The 25,954-nt window shown below is 37.8% G+C and overlaps 1 protein-coding gene across 1 annotated transcript in view; it reads right to left on the bottom strand.

Annotated features, from left to right (window-relative positions):
- AHR (aryl hydrocarbon receptor) overlaps nt 1-23,359 on the bottom strand; it is a 53,106-nt gene extending 29,747 nt beyond the window's left edge. Inside the window, exons 1-2 of the mRNA XM_049785693.1 lie at nt 23,231-23,359; nt 9,225-9,412 (exon numbers count right to left, since the gene is read on the bottom strand). Coding sequence (XP_049641650.1) covers nt 9,225-9,412; nt 23,231-23,301 — 259 coding nt within the window. The 5' untranslated portion in view covers nt 23,302-23,359. The remainder of the gene's footprint in view (nt 1-9,224; nt 9,413-23,230) is intronic.
- Between the last annotated feature and the right edge of the window lie 2,595 nt (nt 23,360-25,954).

Below are 25,954 nucleotides of genomic sequence, written 5' to 3'. Positions count from 1 at the left end.
ATTCTTTTCCAATGAACATGTGTCATTCTTCAGGATAGAATATATGTTGACCCATATAACATATCTCCATAAAGTCAAGAGGATAGAAATTGTACAGACTACTTTTGATGATAACAATTAGAAATGAACTACAAATGGACACAGAAAAAATAACTTTAACATCTAAAAATTAAACAGCTCATTGCTGACTAACCAGTGGGTCAGAGATTAAATCAAAGAGGAAATCAAAACATTCCTGGAAACAAATAACAATGAAGATACAGAAGACCAGAATTTATGAGACACAGAAAAAGCGGGACTAAGAGGAAAATTTATTGCTTTGCAAGCACACATCAGAAAGGAAGAAGTGGTCTACATAAATAACTTAATGATACAGCTTATAAAATAAAAAAGATCAACAATATGTACCAAAAATAGGTAGGCAGTAGGATATAACAAAGCTTAGAGCAGAAATCTATGCAGTTGAAATTCAAAAATCAAACCGAAAAATCAACAAAAGCAAAACTTGGCTCTTTGGAAAACTAAGCAAGACTGATAAACCACTAGCAAAACTCACAAAGAAGTAGAGAGAGAAAATTAATAAAGAGGATTAGAAATGAAAAGGGGGGATCATTACAGATACTGCAGAGATTCAAAGGGTAATCAGAGATTACTTTAAAAAACTATTTCATGAAACATGAGAACCTGGAAGAAATGGATAAATTCTTGGACTCATAATCTTCCATGGTTAAACCAGGGTGACCTAGCATATCTAAACACCCCCATTACTACTGAAGAAATTAACTGATAATTAAAAGTCTTCCCAAAAACAAAAGCCCAGAATCAGATAGATTCACTAACGAATTCTTTCAAACCTTTTAAGAGGAACTACTGCAATTCATTTTCAGGCTCGTTCATGAAATTGAAGACTCAGTAACACTCCCAAATAGCTTTTATGAAGCAAACATCACCTTGATACCAAAATCAGACAGAGATCTTCAAAAATACAAAATTATAGACCAATATCTCTGATGAACACAGATGCAATGATCCTCAACAAAATTCTAGAAACTAGGATCCAATGCCTCATCAAGAATGTCAAACCTCCATATGATTAGACAGCGACCGTCCAAACCCGAACCCTAGATCTCAGACATAGAACCGACACAGTCCTCAACAGTTCCAGAAACCAAACTCCCTTTAGGATGTTCTTAATACTACTCTGACAAAAACATGCGCCAAATTTGATATGACATCCTGACAATGAGGAAATGTCAACAACTTGATCTAAGAACATCACACCATCATAAAATGAAACCAGAAGACATGTCTTCCTTTGTTCTGTGCAAAAGCCAAGATCATTAACTGCAGAAGACTGACTATGACAAACATGACTGGGTAGAACTTATCCTGGGATCCAATAAAAAAGTCCCTAGTATAGGCTTTGGCCTACAATATGTACAATAACCAACATCTGTAATTCCAGAGGTCTGACTGTGACAACTGCAATCAAGCAGAACTTCTGGAAACATAATGAAAGACTCCATTCTAAGCTTCAACCTAGGATTCATGGAAAAACCAAGACCACAAACTACAGAAGAGTGATTAAAACAGCAGTGATAGAACAGAACTTCTAGAACCATAAGGAACGACTCCATCCTAGGCTCTATCCTATGACCTGTGTAAATACCAAGCCCTCTATTTACAGAGGCCTGATCTCATCATCCATGAGTGAGCAGATAGTTTCTAGACACCATAAAAGGACCTAGAGGAGAGTAAACAAACAGGTACGGAACCTGGAGTTATGCATATGACAGTATACTTCAGGGGTGGAGAAACCCTGTATCTCTTAGACCAAGGGAATTCCCTTTCTAATATCCCCAACATTTACTGTGCCTATGCAAAAAACAAAGCACAAATTAATTTTTGTATTTGTTGTTGTTTTGTTTTTGTTTTTTTTGTTTTGCTTTGCTTTGTTTTGATTTATGTTTTTGAGCTCTATTTTGTTTTTATTTCAGAACCGGGATTATTATTTGGTTGTTGTATTTATTGCTGCGAAGCTTTTCAGGTCTTTAGTTTGATTTATTTTATATTGTTGCTATGTTTTTCTTCCTTTTTCCCTTTATTCTCTTAAACAGATATTTATAGCCTCAAGAAGGACTCCTCTTTTTTCTTTTGCTAGCTTGATATCCCCCCCCCTTTCTTCTTTCCTTCAAACAGAACCACATAACTTGAACCATCTTGTTCCGCCTCACAAACTGAGGGGGAAATAATGGAGGATACCAAGACCAAACAGTCATATGAACCTTGAGTAGAAATAAAAAATGATTAGACTTAGGTACCAAATCCAAAGCCAATGACAACAGAATCGATACTCAATCTACAACAAGCTAGACACAGAGGGAACCACTTATACTAGCAGCCTGGGGAGCAAAGGAGGAGAATATGGGATACATGCTAGGAACAGGAGGGAGAGGGAGGACATGTCACTATATACTTAAAATTTTACTGTGAATGATTTGTAATTCACTTTGGTCAAAATAAAAATTATTATATATTAAAAAATTTTTAAAAAAGAATGTCATACACCATAACCAAGTAGGATATATTCCAGGAATTCAAGGATGGTTTAATATACATAAAGCAATGAACATAATATACCATATCAACAAAAAGAAAGATAAAAACCATATGATTATATTAATAAATGCAGAGAAAGCTTCTAATAAATCCCAACACCATTCTTGATAAAAACTCTCATCAAGATGGGATGGAAGAAATTTTTCTCAATATAGTCAAGGCCATCTACCACAAGCTAATGGCAAATATTATTCTCAATGGAGATAGACTAAAAGCCTTTCCTCTAAAATCTGGTACAAGAAAGGGCTGCCCTCTCTCAGCACTCTTATTCAACAAAGTGCTGGAAGTTCTTGCCATAGTGATTAGGCAAGAAAAAGACATCAAGGGCATCCAGATAGAAAAGGAAGAAATCAAGCTCTCACTGTTTGCAGAATATGGGATACTATGTTTTGAAACCCTAAGGATTCTACCAAAAAGCTTCTAAAAATAATAGATTCATATAGCAAAGTGGCAGCTACAAAATTAACAAGCAAAAATCAATGGCCTTCTTCTACACCAATAATAATAGAGAAGAAATGGACATTAAAAAAACAATCCCATTCACATTAGTGTCAGAAAAACTCAAATATCTTGGAGTCAACTAAAGAGGTGAAGTACCTATACAAAGAAAACTACAAAACCCTGCTTCAAGAAATAAAAGAGAACACATGAAATGGAGAAACATGATCATGGATTGGGAGGATTAAAATCATTAAAATGGCAATACTCCCCAAAGCATTGCACAGCATTATGCAATCCCTCTAAAGATACCCATGCTATTCTTCAAAGAAGTGGATCAAACACTACTGAAACATCTGTGAATAGCCATAGCAACGTTTGGGAAAAGGAATATAGGAGCTATGACTTTACCCAACTTTAAATTGTATTATAATGCTTTGTATTACAAAGTTATTAAAACAGTCTGGTATTGAAATGAAGACAGACCCTTAGATCAATAGAATAGACTTTAGTTCAGAGAATGTTTCCCAGACATGCAATCAATTAATCTTTGATAAAGGGGCAAGAAAAGCAAAGTGGAGGAAGGAAAGCCTTTTCAACAAGTGATTTTGAGACAACTGGTTAACCACTTGCATAAAATCGAACTCAGATCTGTATCTAACACTATGCACAAAGGTCAAATCCAAATGGATTAAAGAACTTGATATCAGGCCTGAGACCATAAGTTATATATACAACATGTAGGTAAAATACTCTTATGACATTGAGACTACAGGCATCTTCAAGGAGGAAACAGCACTTTCCAAATCGTGGAAGGAGAGGTAGACAGATGGGACTATATTAAGCTGAAAAGTTTCTGTATCTCAAAGAAAATAGTGCTTAAAGCCACCCACAGAATGAAAGAAACTATTCACCCAATATCCATCAGATAAGGGGCTAATATTAAAGATATACAAGCTACTATCAAAACTTAACAAGAAAAAAAATCTAATGCCATCAAAAATAGGGAGAAGAAAAGAATACACAATTTCTCAAAAGAGAAATAAAATGGCCTATGAGCATAAGAAAAAATGCTCCACATCTCTAATCATCAAGGAGATGTAAATCAAAACAACAACATGGCACCATCTTATACCACAGAGACTGACACACATCATAAAGAACAAGAACAATCAATTCTGGTGGGGATGTGGAGAGAAAGAAACCCTCATTCACTGCTGGTGGGAATACCATCTAGTCCAGCCTTTTTGGAAAACAATACGGAGATTCCTCAAAAATACTAGAAATTGAACTCCCATATGATCCATCTAAACCACTCCTAGGGATATAATGTAGGAACACAAAAATATAATACAAAAATTCCTTCCTCAAACCTACAAACTCTGGAAACAATCAAGATGCCTTCAAGAGATGAAAAGCTAAAGAACTGTTACATATACACATGGAATATTATGCAGATGTCAGGAGAGATAATGTCATTAAATTTTTGTATACATGGATGTACATGGAATCTATTATGCTGAGTGAGATAAGTCAAAGGGAGAGAGAACAGTCTCACTCATCTATGGATTTTAAGAAAAATAAAATAGAGACAATAGAGATGAGGGCTGGATATGAAGCTCACCACAAAGAGTGATGACTGAAGATAGAAATAATTTCACTGACAACTATCATAGCAATGTTAATGAATGAGAGAAGTAGAATGCCTGTTTCAAATACAGGTGTGTGCGTGTGTGTGTGGAGGGGGGGGGATTGGGTCTTTGGTGATGGAAATGTTGCACTGGTCAAGGGGTGTTCTTTATATGACTGAACTACAACTACAGTCATCTCTGTAATCAAGGTGCACAAATAAAAATATTATTTTAAAAAAATAAAAGAAAAAAAAAGATTCTCATCAATTCTATTTTCTATTAGAACCAAAAAAATATTTCTAGGCAATGTACTTTTCTTGGATCCCTAAATTGTTACTTACAACATGCACATTTTAAAAATAGCTCATGTATTGTCATGAGTTCTAAGAAATTAGAACTTGAGCTAGTGGAATACAAAGATTTCCTCCTTATTCATTTGAGAACCAGCACTTGGACAGTGATTAACGTCCAAATTACAATATTTATAATATTAAATTTCACTTTACTAGTGTTGATAAAGCAAGCTATTTTAAACTTTAAATTTTCTGAAATATGAACTAAGGGCTGTGCAATTATTTCCAAGTTACATTTGGGTTGCTTTAACTAGAAGCAGATGAATATCGTGTTGTATTTAAAATGACTTTCCCAATAGCCATAGCAAGTAGCATCCTGGCTTCAATGTTTAAGAATCTTCGTTAGATTATTTAAACACAAAATACATAGATGAATTTTCTTAGAAAATTATCTATTGTTACAGTAGAACTTGAGTTTCCTTTCTAACAAGACTGGATGATTACTAGTTTATATTGTTCTTTCCGCAGGAATTCACACACACCCCTTTTTTGCATCCTGTTATTCACTTGGCGCTTCCCCTAACTTTGCTATACTGTTTTCCAAATAGTGAAGAATGGTTTGAACTGTACACAAAATTCACTTGTCTGATTTTAGTTTTGATTAAGAAATTAGGATTACATTGAAACATTTATTCTTGGTGTTCTCTAAATTATTAACTGCAGAGAGCCATTTCTTTTTCGTTTTGGTAATGGCTACTCATTAATCGAATACTTTTTTTTGACGGGAAAAACAAACACCAACAGGTGGTGGCACCACCAACAACAAAAAATTCCTAAAATAAAACTCAAGCAAATGCACTCACAGTCCAAAAATGTAGTGCCTTAGAACTTGTCAGAAATTAATGTTTTGTTAATATGCTCTTATATTAGGTTAGGGCCAATTCACCTAAATAGAATGTATATTGTGATGAGATCCTCTCTAAGTGGAATCAATTCTCCATCATTTATTTCTAAAAGATACAATCTACCCTTCCATTTTCCTTCCTTTCAACATGTATGCTTTGAATTCCCCTTACAGAGGTGCAGAAAATAAAAAGTAAAATTACTCAAGTCAATACACTGATGCCAGGGTCAAGAAACACAGCCTCCAAGAGGTTGAAGGAATAGTAGAGTTAGAAGAATAGAGCAAACTTGTCTTGCAAACAGACAATCTAGGTTTGACCTACCATACCCCATAGTGGTCCCTTGATTATTTCCAGGAGTGATCTTTGAGCACAGACTTAGGAAAAATCCCTGAGCATCACCAGTTGTGGTCCAGAACAACAACTATAAAAATAAGGATGACTACAGTGCTTCCAGATTGTATCCTCACACACACACACCCCACCAAAGGCAGAAACCACTTCTTTCTTCCCTGGAATCCCTCACCCAAGTATCAAATTATTGACCCATTAAGAGCATAAATGTTGAGAATGAGGAAAACAATCCATGAAACTAGAAATTACAACCTCTGACAGTAACTCTCAGACATTAATATGTTGTCAATCACAGGCCATGATCTTTGATTTCACTTTTTGACATCACTTTTGACATCTGAACATCATCCATGTGCCAGGCAAATGCCCTACACAACTGAACTTTTGCTCCAGCCTCAAGATCTGTTATTTCAAACAAGTTCTCAAGGAATACTGATAGTCCTTATATATGGACTACAGTCCAGTAACTAGAGGTTGAGGAAAAAGTCCTGGGGTTTGGCTATACAGTACTGAGATGCAGTCAGGAAAAACAAACCAAACCAAAAACTTAACTACATGGAGCATCTCATTCTAATTTTATCACAAAATGACTATAAAACTAATGCACACACATATAGTACTATATAAAACATTTCAAAGATAAAGTATAATAGGTAAACATTCAAAAGCCAAAGACCTTTACAAATAGATATGAGAAAATCTCTGTTTTTAATATGTCTTTAGTATATATACTCTCTAAACTTACCATTCTCAAATCTTTGTTTAGTATCACTACAGTGTTAAACTACATTCATAATAAAGAAACAAACAAAATGCCACTCCAACAGAATACAAACATAATCTAAATCTAAATCTAAAGCTATGATATCAGCACCATCAGAGAACTTGTTAGAAATGCACCATCGGTGGGAGAGATAGCATGGAGGTAAGGCATTTGCCTTTCATGCTGAAGGCCATTGGTTTGAATTCTGCATCCCTTATGGTCCCCCGAGCCTGCCAGGAGTGATTTCTGAGCGTGATGTGATGCCAGGGGTAACCCCTGACCGCTGCCGGGTGTGACCCCAAAATAAACAAACAACAAAATAACTCAGTGGCGTTTGCCTTGCAAGCAGCCGATCCAGGACCTAAGGTGGTTGGTTCGAATCCAGGAGTCCCATTTGGTCCCCAGTGCCTGCCAGGAGCAATTTATGAGCAGATAGCCAGGAGTAACCCCTGAGCGCTGCTGGCTATGGCCCAAAAAAACAAAACAAAACAAAACAAAGCAAAAAAAAGAAACACACCTAAAGCTACTCAATAAAAACCTTTGTCTTACAAGATTGCTGTAAACACCTATTAAAGTCTGTAAAGCACTGATGTAGGCTTGAAAATTTATCAATGATTCTTCATATTGTCTTTAAACTAACAACACATTTAAAAAAACATGACTATAAGATATTTTATGTTTCTTTCTTAAGAAGTAAGGTTTTTATATGTAAACGGACAAGAAAAGAGAAATTTGGGATTATTTTACCCCAGAAAGTCATACTGCAACCTTTCCAATAAAAACTGACTTTTTAATTACTTCTGAGAGGCAGAGAGATAGAAAAGGAGCTAAGGTGCATGTCCTGAAGGTAGTTAACCTGAGCTTCAGCTTCAGCATCACAAGGTCCCAAATAACCTCAGGGTGGTCCAGAAGGGCCCCTTTACCAGCAAGTATGGTTTTATATCTAACATAAACGCCATAATCTGTGCAATCCTCAGTACTACACTTCTCCCAGCACTGCATTATAAGGTTCCTTATCAAAACCCTGGTCAAGTTGGCTCCCAATAGCCAGGATTTGTCCCAGTGGTTACTTCCCTCCAAATGATGTGGAAAAAAAAATCTGAGTTCATAATATTTGGTTTGGGTTTTTGTTTGTTTGTTTGTTTTTGGGCCACAGCACAGTGCTCTGGGGGTTATGACTGGATCTGTGTTAAGGGACCACTCCTGGCAATGCTTGGAAATCACATAGGGTGCCAGGGATTGAACCTGGGTAGTCCTCATAGCAGTTGCCCAATCTGCTAAGCGATAAATATCATTAGGTATTAGTTGACTTGAATCAAGTCCTAGTTTATCAGTAGTACAATAGAAACTGAAATCCATTTTTACTGACTTCTATAATGAAATACACTTTCTGGTTGAAAAATATTTTACAATTATATTTTCTTGAAGGAAATATGTTGCTCATGTCAAACAAAAAATGCATAAACTACAATTTATTGAATATCAATTAAAACATATTATAGGAGGGGCCGGAGCAGTGGCGAAAGTGGTAGGGTGTCTGCCTTGAACGCGCTAACCTAGGATAGATGACGTTTTGATCCCCCAGCTTCCCATATGGTCCCTCAAGCAGGAACTATTTCTGAGAGCAGAGCCAAAAAAAAAAAAATCTGAAATTCACAGGGTGTGGCTCAACAATCAAAACAAACAAACAAAAACACAGAAAACTGAGCAAAATGGCATCAAAATACCTATCATTTACTCCTACGGAAAACAAAATCCATAAAATTGAATTAGAAAAAGCAATACTAAAATTTGATATAATATGGAATAAGTTTTAAAACAAATATAATTTTAAAAATTACTTCATGTATCATTTATACAGCAATAGCTTTAATGAAGCTGGAAAAGTTTTATAGAACTGTTTCTTGTTTGTTATTGTTTTGTTTTGTTTTGGGGGGCACACCTGGCATTGTTCAGGTGTTACTCCTGGCACTGCACTCATAAATCGCTCCTGGCAGGTTCGAGGGACCATATGCGTTTGTCCTGGGTCAGCAGCAATGCAAGGCAAATGTCCTACCAAAGTGCTGTTACTCGGCTCCAACTATTAGTTTCTTATTTTTGCCCTATTTCATTATTGAGCAAAACTTTTTCACAGAGGCAAATGACAGCAGTTTTTAACACAGAGCAGAAACAGTTATATGCCCACCTAAGCTATTACAGAAAAAATAGAACCCATTAGTCTTACCATCAAAGAAGCTTTTGGCTCTCAGATAACTGACACTGAGTCTAAGAACTGAAAGTTTGTCCAGCTTATTAATAACATCTTGTGGAAAAGGTAGCAGGCTTGCCAGTCGGTCCAACTCTGTATTTAAACGGTCTCTATGTCGCTTCGAAGGGTTTGACTTTACTCCTTCAGCAGGGATTGACTTGACCCTGTAAACAAAGAAAATACCATAAAACTCATTAAAAATGTTAGGCAAATTATTTCTTTTGTTGTTGTCATTGTTTTGTTTTTAGGCCACACCTGGTGGTACTCAAGGCTTATTCCTGCCTCTGCATCAGGAATTACTACTGGAAGGCTCAGAGGACCACATGAGATGCCTTGGATTAAACCTGGGTTGGTTGTGTGCAAGGCAAGCACCCTACCTGCTGTGCTACTGCTCTGGCCCCACGAAAATTATTTCTATTGCATTATAGAAGCTCTATATTTATCTTATAAAATCTAAAATCTACTTGGACAATAAATAAATCCTTTTGAGAAATGTTTCTTTTATATCTTAGTTAAAAAATGAATAAATGAGCAAAATTCCTGAGGGTTCTTAGCAACATATGTCCCCATCAGATGTACTGACTGTACCTTATATGTCCATATACCATATATACATATGGTAGGTAATTTTGCACTAACAACTCTATCAGGAAGTTTTCCCTTCAAACATAGCCACTGTTAAGAGAAAGGGGAAATCTGTAATATATTATGATGTAAAAAACGATATTTTCATTTTATGTTCTATCTACAACATCCTGCTCTTACTCATGTTGTGTATAAATATAAATATCCTAAAAAGAAAAGATATCTGCATCATTCCCAGCTTCCTAACTTCCCTAACACTTCCATCTGTCAGTGAAGTGTTCTCAGAGCTTTCCAATACCTCTAGGTTGCTCTCCAGATCTAAGATGTTCATTCTTTTTTTTTTTTTTTATTTAACCAACTGTATTACATACATGATTGTATTTGGGTTTCAGTCATGTAAAGAACACCACCCATCACCAGTGCAACATTCCCGTCACCAATGTCCAAAATCTCCCTCCTCCCCACCCAACCCCCGCCTGTGCTCTAGACAGGCTTTCTATTTCCCTCGTACATTCTCATTATTAGGATAGTTCAAAACGTAGTTATTTTTCTAACTAAACTCATCCCTGTTTGCAGTGAGCTTCATGAGGTGAGCTGTAACTTCCAGTTTTTTTCTCTTTTGTGCCTGAAAATTATTATTGCAAAAATGTCTTTCACTTTTCTTAAAACCCATAGATAAGTGAGACCATTCTGCGTTTTTCTCTCTCTCTCTGACTTATTTCACTCAGCATAATAGATTCCATGTAATTATTATTTCTATTTGTTGACAAAATACAAATACAAAAACAAATACATGTTTCCTCTGATTTCTGTCAAATTCTGTTTACATACCATATTGTACTTACTGTCATGGTACAAGATTTAATTAGAAAATGCAATGAAACCCCAGTAGTTAACATAAATTTTCTTATTTTGTCATTCTATTCATGGTTAAGTATAAAAATAATACATAATAATATAAATATATTCATGATTAAGTGTAGAAAATATATCCAAAAATGAAAACAAAGGATCCACAGGGCTAGTACAACAGTTAAGGTATTTTCTCTATGTGCAGTCAAACTGGATTTAATCCTTGACACACCACATGTTCTGTATAGCACAATCTGGAGCAATTGTTGAGCAGAGAGCCAGGAGTATGCCCTGAGAACCAGCACGTGTGGCCCCCAAACAAGTAAAACAACAATAAAAGGAAATTGGACAATTCCATATTAAAGCTATACCTAGGTTTTCACAAGGCAAAAAACAAAACAAAACAAAAAAAACCTTTTAAAGTAATCAGCAGAGACTATGCTAAAATATAGAGAAGACATTAAAAAAAAAAAAGTAAACTGTAGTTGTCTTAGTCCCTTAGTTTGCCAGAAAAAAATTGGAATACTGCTATAACGAAAACATTTTTGTCAATTCAAAATAAATTATAGCATCTTAAACTAATAGAAATTGACTGGACTCTAGTGCCACTTATTGAAACAATCCAAGCATATCTAAATAATTTATGACTTCATTGTTTTATATGCAATATAATTTAACTAAATAAAAAGGCTAAGAGTATATATAAAAATTTTAATGATTTCATACACCAAGTATTTCTTCAGGTGTTGCCTATCTGTTTTAACAAGCACTGTATTGAAAAAGTGACATATGTACAAGATAAATTAGCAGTCATTTCCTCCAGATTGTTTATGTTCTTTTATTACTTAATAGTAACTGATGACTATTTCCCTTGCTCTGTTTCTGGAATCATACAGGATGTATAACCTATAAGCTTAAAATCTAGAACCAGATGATATAGCATTGCTCTAGTTAATTAACTACATTTCAACTTTTACCTATAAATAGTACATGCCTATGCTGTTGAGCAATTCTCTACTGATCCCTAGCTATTTACACAAATCTTTCCCTGCACCCTGTCTGGTTAGTCTAGGCAAACACACCCTTCGCCTATCTAGTGAAAAAGTTGTGAGTTCAGTATAAAGAGCAACTCAACATTTTTTTTTTTGTTTTTTGTTTTTTTAGCAACGATGCTGTTTTTTGCTTCTTTTTTTTTTTTTTTTTTAAGGAAAAGGAGTAATTTGTGAGAGGCATAGCTGGAGAATAGCAAACTGTGTGAAAAGAAACTGTGCTCCCCCCACTTTTTTTTGAAGGGGGGATTGTGCCATACCCAGTGATGATCAGGGGATACGCCTGGCTCTCTACACAGTATTTTCTCCAAGTGGGCTTGGGGGAACAATATGAGATACTAAGGATCCAACTCAGGTGAGTTTCATTCAAGGCAAACAAAACACCCTCTGTGTAATAGTCTGACCCCAAAGAAGACACCCCTTTTGGAAGCAAGAAGCCAAGGGTGCAATAGAAAAAAGGGAAGGCGGCTGGGTTCACATTCTTTCAGCAAAATGACCAGCTACCCTCTTCCTGAAAAGTTATTACTGAAAAAACCATGTTCTTCGTTCCCTGCTAGTATAAAGAAATCCATACATGAGAAACAAATATTTTCCCAGACTACAGAGTGTTAAGAAAAATACCAATTAAAAAAAAAAAAAAACTAAAGCATGACAGATGCTTTCAGTCTCGAGAGGCCAGGGAAAGAAGATTTCTCTGGGGTGTTATTTGTTTACAGACATGAATACAGTGAAAAGAAATGAGTCACACAGGTGTCTGTTGCTCAGAGGTTCAAGGTATAAGAAACAGCAAATTTTCTCCCCCAACTAGAAACAAACAAACAAACAAACAACTGTACTCTGGTATCTGGGAGTTCTTCGAAGGGGATTTACCTGACAAGACTTATGTTTTATTCACCATAAGTGGTGATGGACAGCAAGAAATTCCTGCCAGGCGGGCAGCTCTCACTAAATTTTATCTTTTATTTTATCTTTATCTTTATATTTTATCTTTCAAAATAAAAACCCATGTCACTTTTCTGACTCAAATATTTTGAGAGCTCCTCACAATCCACTTTGCTTAGCTAAGCAGACAAAACCCAAAACCTTCTCAGTCTTTCTATATCCCGTAACTATTCCTGTGGCTTCATTTCCTCCACGTAGAGATTTCCTTGTCCACTAGATAACAAGACAAACAAATAACAGTTTTATACGTATTGCTTCTTAGACTCTCCTTGTTCTCTCACTCTCAACTCAATTATTTCTGAAAAGCCTTCCCTGTTTCTATTCATCAAGGATTCTTCCAGTGCTATTTCTGTGCATTATGTTTTGGGTGAAAATGTCTTAAACCATTTTAGTCATATTCTGTCCAGATAATATCTCTCCTATTTAAATTAAAATCTGGTTTTCTTCTTGGTGACTTCCCAATGGCGGTTTGCAAATCACAGGAGAAGAGAATAAAAACATTAAAGCATAAAGCTAATGTGTCCAGTGGAGAAAACTGAAATAGCGAGAAAAAATATTTTAAAGATTCTGCATTTTCAATCCTACATTAATCAAGTGTTTTGTTACACAAAGCAAAACTGTTTGATTTCCCACAGAATTGACCAGTTAGCGTAAGATCAAATTTCCTAAATCATTACGTAACTTATACTGTATTTACTTGTTTGCTGCTCTTATTACTATGCAATGTGTGCATGTACTTGTCAGAAGAATCCAGAGAAGTAATGATCAGAGTTTGACTAGAATCATGGATAACAGACATAGGAAAAGCTGATATGAGATATCTTAGTAAAGCAATTTATGCTTTGAGAAAACAAAGATTGAAAACTTTTCTTTCTAGTTTTCTCTTAATCACATTGTATTTATAATAAAGCTAAAGTTACAATTAATTACTACATTTCTCTTTTATTTTTTGTTTTTTTTTTTTTTGGGGGGGGTCACACCTGGCAGAACTCAGGGGTTACTCCTGGCTCCATGCTCAGAAATCACTCCTGGCAAGCTCAGGGGACCATATGGGATGCCAGGATTAGATCCAATGACCTTCTGCATGAAAGGCAAATGCTTCACCTCCATGCTATCTCTCCAGCCCCCTACATTTCTCTTTTTATTCAACTGAACTTCAACTTCTACCTATAACACCTATCTGTTTCACTGAATAATTCCCTGCTGTTAAGCAGCAATTTAACACAAATATGTCTTCTCCTAATACACGCAAAGTGGCACAAAGCTTGAGCCATAATCAAATGCTCACTTAACATTACTGATTTACTGAATTACTAAGTACAGAAAGTAAGAAGAGGAAGATATTTTGTATGTGCCGTGGCTGCAAATGATGGAGTTTTAGCTTAGAGTAACAAACAACTCTATTTTTTAGTGGAGGATCTACCAAACATAAACAAAAGACAATCAGACCTCAGAGGTATCAACATGAGTTTGAAGACAAAATAGCTTAAGAAGACCTGAGAGGAGTATAGGAAAAAGAAATAAGGAATAATATTTGGGGGGGGTGGTTAAATATTTTTTCATATCTCAACTTTGTTTTTTTGTTTCGTTTTGTTTTTGTTTTGGGCCACACCCAGCAGTGCTGGGGGAGGGAGGGTTACTCTGGCTCTGCACTCAGAAATCACTACTGACAGACTAGCAGGGGTCCTCAAACTTTTTAAATAGGGGGCCAGTTCACTGTCCCTCAGACCATTGGAGGGTCTGACTATAGTAAAAACAAAACTTATGAACAAATTCTTATGCACACTGCATATATCTTATTTTGCAATGAAGAAACAAAACAGATACAAATACAATATGTGGCCCTCAGGCCATAGTTTGAGGACCACTGGACTAGAGTGACCGTATGGGATACTTGGAATCAAACCCAGGTCTGTCCAGATTGCCCTACACTGTGCTACTGCTCCGGTCCCAGGAACAATATTTTGGAGGCCACAGAAAAAGCCAAATAATCAGAGGACATAAGACTACGGCTGAGAGATACCCACCAGAGTTGGCATTTCAAATCTGCTGCCATTAAAGCTATACTAGCTATAACACACATTTCAAAGACTTTGAAAGAATAATCAAAACAATTCTGTGAAAATGGTTATGCTTAATCTTACAGACTAAAGATGCAGATTAATTAAAAAAGTAATTCTGGGGCCAGAGATATAGCATGGAGGTAGGGCAATTTGCCTTGCATGCAGAAGGATGGTGGTTTGAATCCCAGCATCCCATATGGTCTGCCGAGCCTGCCAGGAGCGATTTCTGAGCATACAGCCAGGAGTAACCCCTGAGCACTATGATTAAAATATGAGCAAACATTACTGTAAGAATGGGATAGGAAAATAAATAGAGCTGATAAATCAACAGGCAATGGAGCAATTTATTATTTTTTTAATTCTTAAGCATCTTGTCTCAACCCATAAATCAAAATGACCTTGAAATCAAAGCTCAAGCTGCCCGCTTGCCATGTTTCTGTTTTAAAAGCCTTGCACGCTCTAAGTGCTCATAACAGCAGGTCCAGGACTGTGTCAAATGTCACTTGCATCCATCTTAATGCCTTGGTAATATCCTGGTTCAAGATGCCTGGTAAACTAATCACGTATGCCCTGTGTTTAAAGCATTGTTGGAAGGTTAACAATACAGTTCAAATATAAATTGCTGTAACTCTAGACATTTATGTTTTATGCCATTTAACATAAAACCACAAATGACCCACTAGAAGCAGTTTTCCAAATTCTGAGTAAATTAACATCATTTCTAAAAGTCATTCTCCTCTGCAGAACTAAGTTGGCTCTGTCAGCTTTCCTTCTGTACAATTCATTTCCTAGAAATTGGAAGCCCTCTGGTTTCTATTTTCTGGAACTGAGATCCCCTTTTCTGGGTCTACTTAGCTATTACTCCCCATACCAGAGCTAGGAAATGAAAGGACGTTTCACTAAATCTCACCAAATCAGCTCTATCTACCCTAGTCAATCCACCAAGTCCATTCATTCTTCATTTCTTCTCTTGGCTTAAGTATGCCTATATTTATCCCTAAATATGCTACTGAATGGTGGGAGCATAAACTTGACCTATGATGTGACACTGGAAGGGTGATATATTGCCATGACTAGCTTTTGGGGTCCAGTTAAGAAGTACTTTGAGTTCCCTCGAGGAGAGTGGATGCACAGGTGGCAAAATATGAAGAAATGAGAACACACAATGTGTTTGGAGAAAGAGGGCGTTCTAACTTTAATGTCTGGGACAGGTATATATATATATATATATATATATATATGTATGTATGTATATATATATATATGTATGTATATATATATATATAAGGTAAATTGCCAGTCACACAGATAATTTCTAGTACACAGAAATATTAACAGTAGTCTTGTTTGATATACTAACAATTCACCTGGCTAGGGTGATAAGCAGTAAGAGTTCTGAGTTAAAAAGTTTAATTTTAACATCTCAAAGTAGTTCCTGGCAGGCTAGTCTCAGATATAAACTAGGGGATTAGTGAGGAGAGGTGTAGGGGGGTAATTCTCTAAGGGAAGAGGTTTCATTGTTTAAAGGTTAAAATGAAGAAGGCAAGCTGTATCTAGAGAAATGCAGATTTTATACCTGGTAACATTCAGAGAGCCCAATTCTACATCCTGGCCAAACCTTTCTCTTTGTGAATTTTGAGGTAAGAGTTAACAAGTTTAGAGATGTTCCCAGCACAGAAACTGCGAGGGCATTTTAAAGACAGAGGTAAAAAAGTTATGTCTTTAATTTGGTGCTGGAATTTTCCAGGTAAAGAGAATTTAATCAAGATGATATGTGTCTGTAATACACACAGAAGAAGGGAGAATCAATGATAGACCAATTAGATGTGAAGGAAGCATAATGTCAGTACCATAACACGAATCTCAAAAATATTTCTAAAAGAATAGTCCAGTAATCCACGCTGGGAAGAAGCATTCCAGGGGGCTTCTGGTGAAATATTCCTTAGGAGTATTTGAAACAGTCATCCACACTAAGAATATGACATCCTAGTGGGCCTTCTGACCATCCTCCTTTCAGAAATATAGAATTTCCTATCAATGGTGTGACAATATATGGCACACACACACACACACACACACACACACACACAAATCAAGTAAGGCACTTAATCTACATGCAGCCGACCAAAATTCAATCTCTGGAATCGCATGTTCCCCTGAGAACTGCCAGGAACGGTTGATTCCTGAGCGCAGAACCAAGTGCAAGTCCTGAGTACTGCTGGATGTGGCCACCCAAAATGAATGGAGGGAGGGGTAGGAGGACGAAGGGAGGGACAGGAAGGAAGAGAGGGGAGGAAAGGGAGGGAAGGGATGATGGGTTATCTCTCCGACAGGTGAAGATCAATTCTATGCCATGCAAATTTAAATGACACATGCTAATAATGCAGCAGCCATTAAGTGGCAGTCAAGAGTTCTGGAAAGGAAAAATTCACTTGTATCTGAAATTATAGGGAATGGCTTAATGGAGATGTGGTACTTAGAGACAGGGAACTCACTTCCAGTTTAATTATGGTCAAGCACATAGCTTTCTGCTACTAACCTTCTCTTTTCAAACTATCTTTCTACACAAGGAAAACAGAAATGTAGTTTGTCTTCAATAAACCTAAGACAGTTACACTCAGATGCAAATGATACCAAGTTGAAAAACAGGAAAGAAAAAAAAAACAATGACATTAAGACAAGAAGAAAAAAATAATCCTAATTTATTATAGTCCTCAGCAATTCACATATTTGCCATTAAAATACAATGAAATAGCAAAAACAGACTGAATTCAAATTTATTTCCAAAATTACATTGGGAGGATGAAAAGGTCAATAACAGATAAGTTTTCGCAATAAAATTAATGGATTATGTCCAATGATCTAAACTTTAGATAGTATATATACATATATTATTGACTTTAACATGCATTTGTTAAAAGAAATATGTTAAGAGCAGTGCAATAAAAACAGGAAAAATAAACTAAACTTATAGAACGAATCACATTTATTTTTCTATTGCTATGGTAAGGTCATCACTCTAATCAATTCTGAAGTTGAGTGTATTTACCTAATTTCAAAATGTTTGATTACCAACCTCTTTACTTACTGATTTTTGTCTATTAACACTATTTTGAGAGAAAAATTAAATTAAATTAAGCATACTCAAAGACAGCCTCTGAAAAGTAAGTTATTTTGTAAACTAATATGACACTTTGTTTTAGGGAATAATATTTTATTCCATTTTAAGATATATACTCTGTACCTAAAATATTCCATTTTGGAGGAGTTTTCCTAAAAAACGTCTAAGAATTTTCAGAGAAATTCTCATATCTAGAGCCTATTCTCAAATACTAATTAAAATGTTCAAAGACTGGAAACAAATTTTCTTCCAAATGAAAAAGTCAGTCTATAATCAAGCAATAACATAACTAGGTATTGTGGAACCAAAAAGTCTTTTTGGATTTGGGGTTGCAGTTGGCTTTTTGGTTTTGTTTTTTAACCATGCTGGGTTGTGCTTAGGAATCATTCCTGAAGGGTTCAGAAACCCTATGGAGTGTCAGTGTCAGACCCTATTCAGCAGTATCGAGGCCCTACCATGGCCTAAAAAGTTTTGAAGGTCAGGTAAGCATCAAACGTGAAGACAAGAAATAAAGAATATAAAAAAAATTCAGGCATGGGTGCAAGAAGAAAGAAAAATATAAATGATATAGAGAAATGTTAAATAATTTACTTCGAATGTAATTTTCTAAAAAAGAAATAGTAGACAACCAGTAAATTACTCTGATATGGATAGATGATCTGCACTGCTGAACCTTTTCATTTGAAATGATGAATCTGACAAATTTTTGAGTCCAAAACCTAGCATCCAATACACACAATTTGGTTTTATTTTGTTTTTTGTTTTTTTGGCCACACCCAGTGACACTCAGGGTTTACTCCTGGCTATGCGCTCAGAAATAGCTCCTTGCTTGGGGGACCATATGGGATGCAGGGGGATCGAATGGCGGTCCGTCCTAGGCCACCGCTCAGGCCCCACATTAAATCTTTGAATTAGCTAACGCTCTTTAATATGATTCTTAGGTATCTAGTTATAAAACTGAAGTACTCTAATGCTGAAATAATCATCACAAAATACTTTTAAAAAACTGAGGGAAAAATCGATTAAACACCATGAACAGCTGTATTATATATATAAAGTTTATATGAACAGCAGTATATAAATTATATTAACAGCAGTATATGTCCAGTTTTCTGGGTTCTTTTGTAATATTAAACTATGATGCAAAGAAATCACTTTGAAAGAAGAGCAGGTGTATAAAAGTGCAAAGATTTGCCTGGTGCTTATTTCCAAGTAATTACCTTAATTATGTACATCTACACGCAAGTACTATTGGTAAGTGCATTCTCCAATAGAATGGCACATTCAAGCTAAATCCATAACAGAGAATGTAATCATATACTGCCTCTTACTGTTTCACAAGAGAATTGATTGTCAAGCTAAACATTATTTAAAGAACAGAATATCTGTTGCAGCACCATTTAATCATTAGCAGTCTTTAAAAATATGTTTTGTTGTGCTACTTTCAGTGGTAACAGTGGCCAAGTAGGTGTGATCCATCCTACTTGTATTCAAAAATCTTGGCCTTATCTACAAAAACAAAGCAACTTAACCTCATCTTTTAATTTACAGCTAGTGCCATTTCACTTTTTACATGACCACTTCCTCTTTCTGTCACTTAATTTCTTTTAAATGGTGCCGAAACGTTTTCATTTACATGTTTCAAAGTTCCAATATATGAAGCCTTTAGAGTCACAAAGCAGAAAGGAAAAATATTTGAAAGAGTATAAATCATATTAGCACAAATTATATAAATGAGGCTCATTCTATTCAACTAGTATGACTTTGACAAAATTAGCCATAAAGGCCGTACTTTTGTCACCTTAACATCATTGGTTATTTTATAAGGGAAAAAGCAACAGATCAGGCTCAAAATAATTTTCTACCATCTTTGACACTTCTTAATGACCATTACTGCTAATCAATTGGCAGGAAGGGGGGCACACTGATCTGCCTTCAGAAATTGCTCCTGGCAGGCTTAGGGGGTCAAAAGGGATGCCAGGGATCAAACCTGGGTCGAAACGCCCTACCCACTGCGCTATGGCTCCCACCTTGCTAATCAATTTTAAATGCAGGTATCATTACTCAGCATTTATTGTTTGTCAAAATGTAGTATTAACTTTCTAGAAATATGCTAAACCAAAGCACCACTAACCTTTTATAGTAATAAAACTTAACCACTTACAAAAATAAGTCCAAAGTTACCATCACTAAAGATAAACACATTATTAATAAACTGAACAACTACAAAAATAAGTCTAAAGTTATGATTACCAGGAAAAGCATTCTATTTATTCAATAGTGTGCTTCTTAACTTCACGTGGAAATGTAAATATTAACAATGCAGTAATCTTGATCCAAAGGGGGAAAAAAAACAAGAACAGAAAACAAGATCATTGTATTTTTGCTGGATTACTAATTAATATATGGCATTTTAAGTAAAGTTACTCTGGATTCTGATATTAAAAACTTAATCATAAAATATCATGAAGATAGAAATATAGACCTGGTACAAGCTTGCTTCAGATGTTTTAATTTTCAAATTTCTACTATTCAAAAGAAGAACTTTACTGAAGGTCTTTGCTGAAGGTCTATTATATAGTTCAGTGGGATTAACCTGAACACATTTAAGAAGCATTCCCTTCTAATAAGAATAATTTTCAACATTCAATTTACCACTAGAGGGAGTTGATCTTATTTAGTAAATTCAATTGAAGACGAGGAGAATTTCAGGTTAAAGTTTTACCCTTAATTCCAAAATCTTATTGAATCATACATTTAAGTTGTAGTTTTATTAATAATCCCATAATTGTACCATATTGTATTTACTTATTATATAAAATGACACCACTTAACGAATCAAAGTTGAACAGAGCTCAGTAGCATAATATTTTCAGATCAAACAGGATGTGTTTCTCCCACAAAGTAGGCATATTTTAGGACGAATGACCATATAAACTAATTTCAAAATTTATATTAAACTAAATATTAAATTAAACCCCATTCCTAAACTGAACATTAATTGCTTGTATAAAGTTAATTAGGCATTCTTCCTTCAGTTAATACTCTATAAACAATTTAACTTGAATTGTAAATATCAGTGCTAGGTCTTGATATTTTAAGAAAAACAATTAGGAAACAGAAAGTTCAATAAAGATGTGATAAACACCTACATTAAATGAGAATCAATGTGAAAAATTTTCACCTTATATAGAACATTCTGAAATTACTAAATACGTGCATTCATCTGAGGAAGTACAATAGAATTGTCATACACCTCAATTAAATAAAAGAGAAATAATTATGCATAAAAGGAAGATCTTTAATAAAGTTTAAGTGGAAGCCAAGTTAAACTTGTACAATGTTTACAACCAAGTATTTGATTTTGGTTCCAAAAAAAAAAAAAAAATGATCTCTGCTCTTTTATAATGCTTTACTGACCTAAATTCAATAAAAACATTCATCAGGAAGATCTTCAAATTTTCTGAACATACACATAAAACCCACAACACCACTATTATATATATTCTGAAAAGTTTATTAATGTGTTGACATCTGAGAATGCCTCTCAATTTCACCCAGACATACAATGTCAAACAGCAGAAAACAGTCTGATAGAAGGAACGAATTCTACAAAATGTGAAATATTGTGAACTGCTAAGACTCCAAACTTCTGGTTGAGCAGTTTTCCTAAAGTAAAAAATGCTAGATATTTGGTCCCTTCCAAATTTCAGTCTATTTCTAGATGAATATGCCAAGTTCAGATCTGAAGAAACTAAGATCACTCCTGAAATTGAAACTCAAGAATCAACAAAACTTTGAAGCAACTCTTTTTAAAACATGAATCCTCCATTGTTATTTCTTTGGTTCACCTTGGTAACCGATGGTTTAAACCCAAAGCCCACTTCTGATTTCCTGAGTTTTAGTTTAATTTAGGTTCCTAAATTTGCTTACGAAAAAAATTGACATAGGTGGAGTAATTCAGAAAGGAGGAATAAAGACAGGAAGACGATCTGTCTCCAGCACAGATTTTCTTTAAAAACAACTTGTTGATTATCCTAACCTCACCTTAAGGCTCCGGCTCAACAAACAATATATCTGCATTCATAACAAAATAGAGGTTTGTAAGCTATTAAAATGGACAAAACTTGGTAGAGAGGTCGGGGAAAGAACTTGAATCATGTTTCAAACAATCCAGTTCCAAATCTTTTGATTTGACAAACTCTAAAACTACTGCAGGGGCAAGAAGAAAAAAAGCCCCATAAAATTCTTAAATTCTTAAAAAAAAAAAAATCTTATAAATGAAAATTCTCCTCCAGTTTCTTTCTCACTTTGCACCCTAGCTTACCTGCTGAAAACATCCCCCAACACTGCACTAATTCAGTCTCTGAGAGCGCTGTAAAAATTCTGCCAAGTAAGTCAAATCTGAACTTCACAAAAAAAAAAAAAAATCAATTTTGCAGATTCCCCCCAAATCCCCTTTCAAGGCCCTACACTAGGGCACCCCGAGGTGCTCGCTCAGCCAAGCCCCACTGTGGGAATGAAAAGCAAACCAGAGGCCTCTTCATCTACTCCTCTGTCCTTTTCCAAAAAAAAAAAAAAAATTGTCACAGAAGAAAAAGATCTCCCAGATCTTTGCTACTAAAGAAGCAAAACGTTACAAGCACGGGAAAATAAAGTAAGCATAAAATAACTTATTTATTGAACTAAAACAGATGTCACTAAAATTAATAAACAAATTACTAAATAACTGAAACTTATCTATTTCACTAAAATAGATGTCACTAAAATGACTAAACACTAAATAAATTACTAAATAACTAAAACATTTATTTAAGTAAAAAAAAGATGTCACTAAAATAAATAAATCTAAACAAAACTGTCCTAATTCTGGTCAACTCTAAAAAAAAATAAAATAAAAATATCAATCTTAAATGGACAGCTGAGTGGCATTCATTGCATGCATATACTGTGCCCCCCCCCCCCAAAAAAAAATACAATGTAAAGACTTTTTGACTTCAGAGCTTTCCAAGTGTAGGCGGCAAAAGGATGCAAAGCACAAAGGGGATTATGATGATTATTCTTCTTAATTATGATTGCACTTTGCAATTCGGCTGGATGTCAAAGCATGCCTGCAACCGGCGCTGTCAAGCCATGGGAGAGCAAAAAAAAAGAAATAGGCTGAGCTGCAAAGTGCCCCAGGGACCCCGCTGCCCATCAAGGAGCATGCACCTTGAGGCCCAGGTCCTGCCTGGCATGCCTGCACCCTGTTTCTTGGGTGCAGAAAAATTTAGCTCCCGCAGAGCTAAAAGGGACTAAGGGACCTCGAGATGTCCCCCAAGGCCAGGAGGGGCTCCGGGGAGCCGTGCATTGGGGCTGCCCGACACTCACGTCTTCTGCACCGGCTTCCTCCGCTTGCGACTGGCGTAGGTGATGTTGGTGCCGCCGCCGCCGCCGTTCATGGTGCCCGGGCCAGGCGACGCAGGTGCCGGCGGCCCAGGTGCAGGCGGAGGAGGAGCTGGACGCCTGATCCCGGCGTTGTCCCCGACGCCCGGCCCGGCCCGACCCGCGGCCCCCACCCACCCCGGCGCCTCGTGCCCCCGCTCCGCCCGGCTCAGCTAGGGGTCCGGGAGTGCCGGGCGCGGCCTCTGCGGCCCTCCGCGCGTCCCTCGGACTCTCGGGCTACTGCGCCCCGGCCGGCGCCGCCCAGCCCCGCGCACCTCCGACACGCCCCGAGGGTGGCCCCGCCCCCGCCCCCGCCCCGCGTCATGACGGCCAGCGTCGCGGCACCCGCCCGCCGCCATCGGAGGGAGGTCAAAGCTCACTGGGACACGTGCTGAGCCTGGGGAGAGGGAGGGAGGGAGGGAGGGATGTGGGTACGGTGGGGAAGTAGGTGGGGAAGTAAGTGGGTAGGTGGTTGAGTGCATGGGTGGGTGGGTGAGTGGGTGCATGGGTGGGTGGGAAGGTAGGTAGGTAGGTAGGTAGGTGGGTAGGTGGGTAGGTGGGTGGGTAGGTAGGTAGGTAGGTAGGTAGGTAGGTAGGTAGGTAGGTAGGTAGGTAGGTAGGTAGGTAGGTAGGTAGGTAGGTAGGTAGGTAGGTAGGTAGGTAGGAGGGTAGGTGGGTGGGTGGGTGGGTGGATGGGTGGGTCGGTGGATGGGATAGTAGGTAGATGGGTGGGTGGGTAGGTGGGTTGGTAGGTAGGTAGGTGGGTAGGTAGGTAGATGGGTGGGTGGGTGGGTAGGTAGGTGGGTAGATGGGTGGGTAGGTAGGTAGGTAGGTAGGTGGGTAGGTGTATGGGTGGGAAAGTAGGTAGGTGGGTGGGTGGGTGGGTAGGTAGGTATGTAGTTGGGTGGTTGGGTGGGTAGGTAGGTAGTTGGGTGGGTGGGTAGGTAGGTGGGTGGGTGGGTGGGTGGGAAATTAGGTGGGTGGGTGGGTAGGTAGGTAGATAGGTAGGTAGATAGGTAGGTGGGTGGGTGGGTGGGAAATTAAGTGGGTGGGTGAGTAGGTAGGTAGGTAGGTAGGTAGGTAGGTAGGTAGGTAGGTAGGTAGGTAGATAGATAGGTAGGTAGATAGGAGGGTAGATGGGTGGGTGGGTGGGTAGGAAATTACGTGGGTGGGTGGGTAGGTGGGTGGGTAGGTGGGTGGGTAGGTAAGTAGGTAGGCAGGTGGGTGGATAGGTGGGTAGGTAGGTGGGTGGGATAGTAGGTAGATGGGTGGGCGGGTAGGTGGGTTGGTAGGTAGGTAGGTGGGTAGGTAGATGGGTGGGTGGGTGGGTAGGTAGGTGGGTAGATGGGTGGGTAGGTAGGTAGGTAGGTGGGTAGGTGTATGGGTGGGAAAGTAGGTAGGTGGGTAGGTAGGTAGGTATGTAGTTGGGTGGTTGGGTAGGTAGGTAGGTAGTTGGGTGGGTAGGTGGGTAGGTGGGTGGGTGGGTGGGAAATTAGGTGGGTGGGTGGGTAGGTAGGTAGGTAGGTAGATAGGTAGGTGGGTGGGTGGGTGGGTGGGAAATTAGGTGGGTGGGTGAGTAGGTAGGTAGGTAGGTAGGTAGGTAGGTAGGTAGGTAGGTAGGTAGGTAGGTAGATAGGTCGGTAGGTAGATAGGAGGGTAGATGGGTGGGTGGGTGGGTAGGAAATTACGTGGGTGGGTAGGTGGGTGGGTAGGTGGGTGGGTAGGTAAGTAGGTAGGCAGGTGGGTGGGTAGGTGGGTAGGTAGATGGATGGGTGGGTGGGTAGGTAGGTAGATGGGTGGGTGGGTGGGTAGGTAGGTAGATGGGTAGGTGGGTGGGTGGGAAAGTAGGTAGGTAAGTGGGTGGGTGGTTAGGTAGGTAGGTAGGTAGGTAGGTAGGTAGGTAGGTAGGTAGGTAGGTAGGTAGGTAGGTAGTTGAGTGGGTGGGTGGGTAGATAGGTGGGTAGGTAAGTAGGTTTGCTGGGTGGGTGGGTCAGTGAGTAGGTAGGTAGGTAGGTGGGTGGGTGGGTGGTGGATGAGTGGGTGGATAGATAGGTAGGTAGGTAAGTAGGTAGGTAGTAGGTAGGTAGGTAGGTAGGTGGGTAGGTGGGTATGTAGGGGGGTAGGTGGGTGGGTAGGTAGATGGGTAGGTGGATAGGTGAGTGGGTGGGTGGGTAGGTAGGTGAGTAGGTAAGTAGGTTTGTTGGATGGGTGGGTCAGTGAGTAGCTAGGTAGGTAGGTAGGTAGGTAGGTAGGTAGGTAGGTAGGTAGGTAGGTAGGTAGGTAGGTACGTAGGTACGTAGGTATGTAGGTAGACTACTGGCTTGAAAGGTAGGTAGGACTACATTATTGTACAGGTTAATTTATTAATATAGCTCCCTTATGATTTATCTAAGCAGCCAATGCCATTTTATTGAATGAGGGAACAATATTTATTTTTGTTTGTTTGCTTCTTTGAGTCACATCCAGAGATGCTCAGGGGTTACTGCTGTCTCTGCACTCAGAAATTACTCCTGGAAGACTCTAGGTACCATATGGTATGCCGGAGATCAAACCAGGCCCGCCACATGCAAGACAAAGGCCCTATCTACTCTTCATTCGCTCAGCCCCAAAACAATATTTCTAAATCATCTCCCTTCATATTCTTCAATACTAGTGTCCACCTCAAATGCC

The sequence above is a fragment of the Suncus etruscus genome, chromosome 13 (genome assembly GCF_024139225.1).
Source record: "Suncus etruscus isolate mSunEtr1 chromosome 13, mSunEtr1.pri.cur, whole genome shotgun sequence".
Taxonomy (NCBI): Eukaryota; Metazoa; Chordata; class Mammalia; order Eulipotyphla; family Soricidae; genus Suncus; species Suncus etruscus.
Note: the sequence above shows the minus strand (reverse complement) of the source record. Positions and strands in the feature narration are given on the sequence as shown.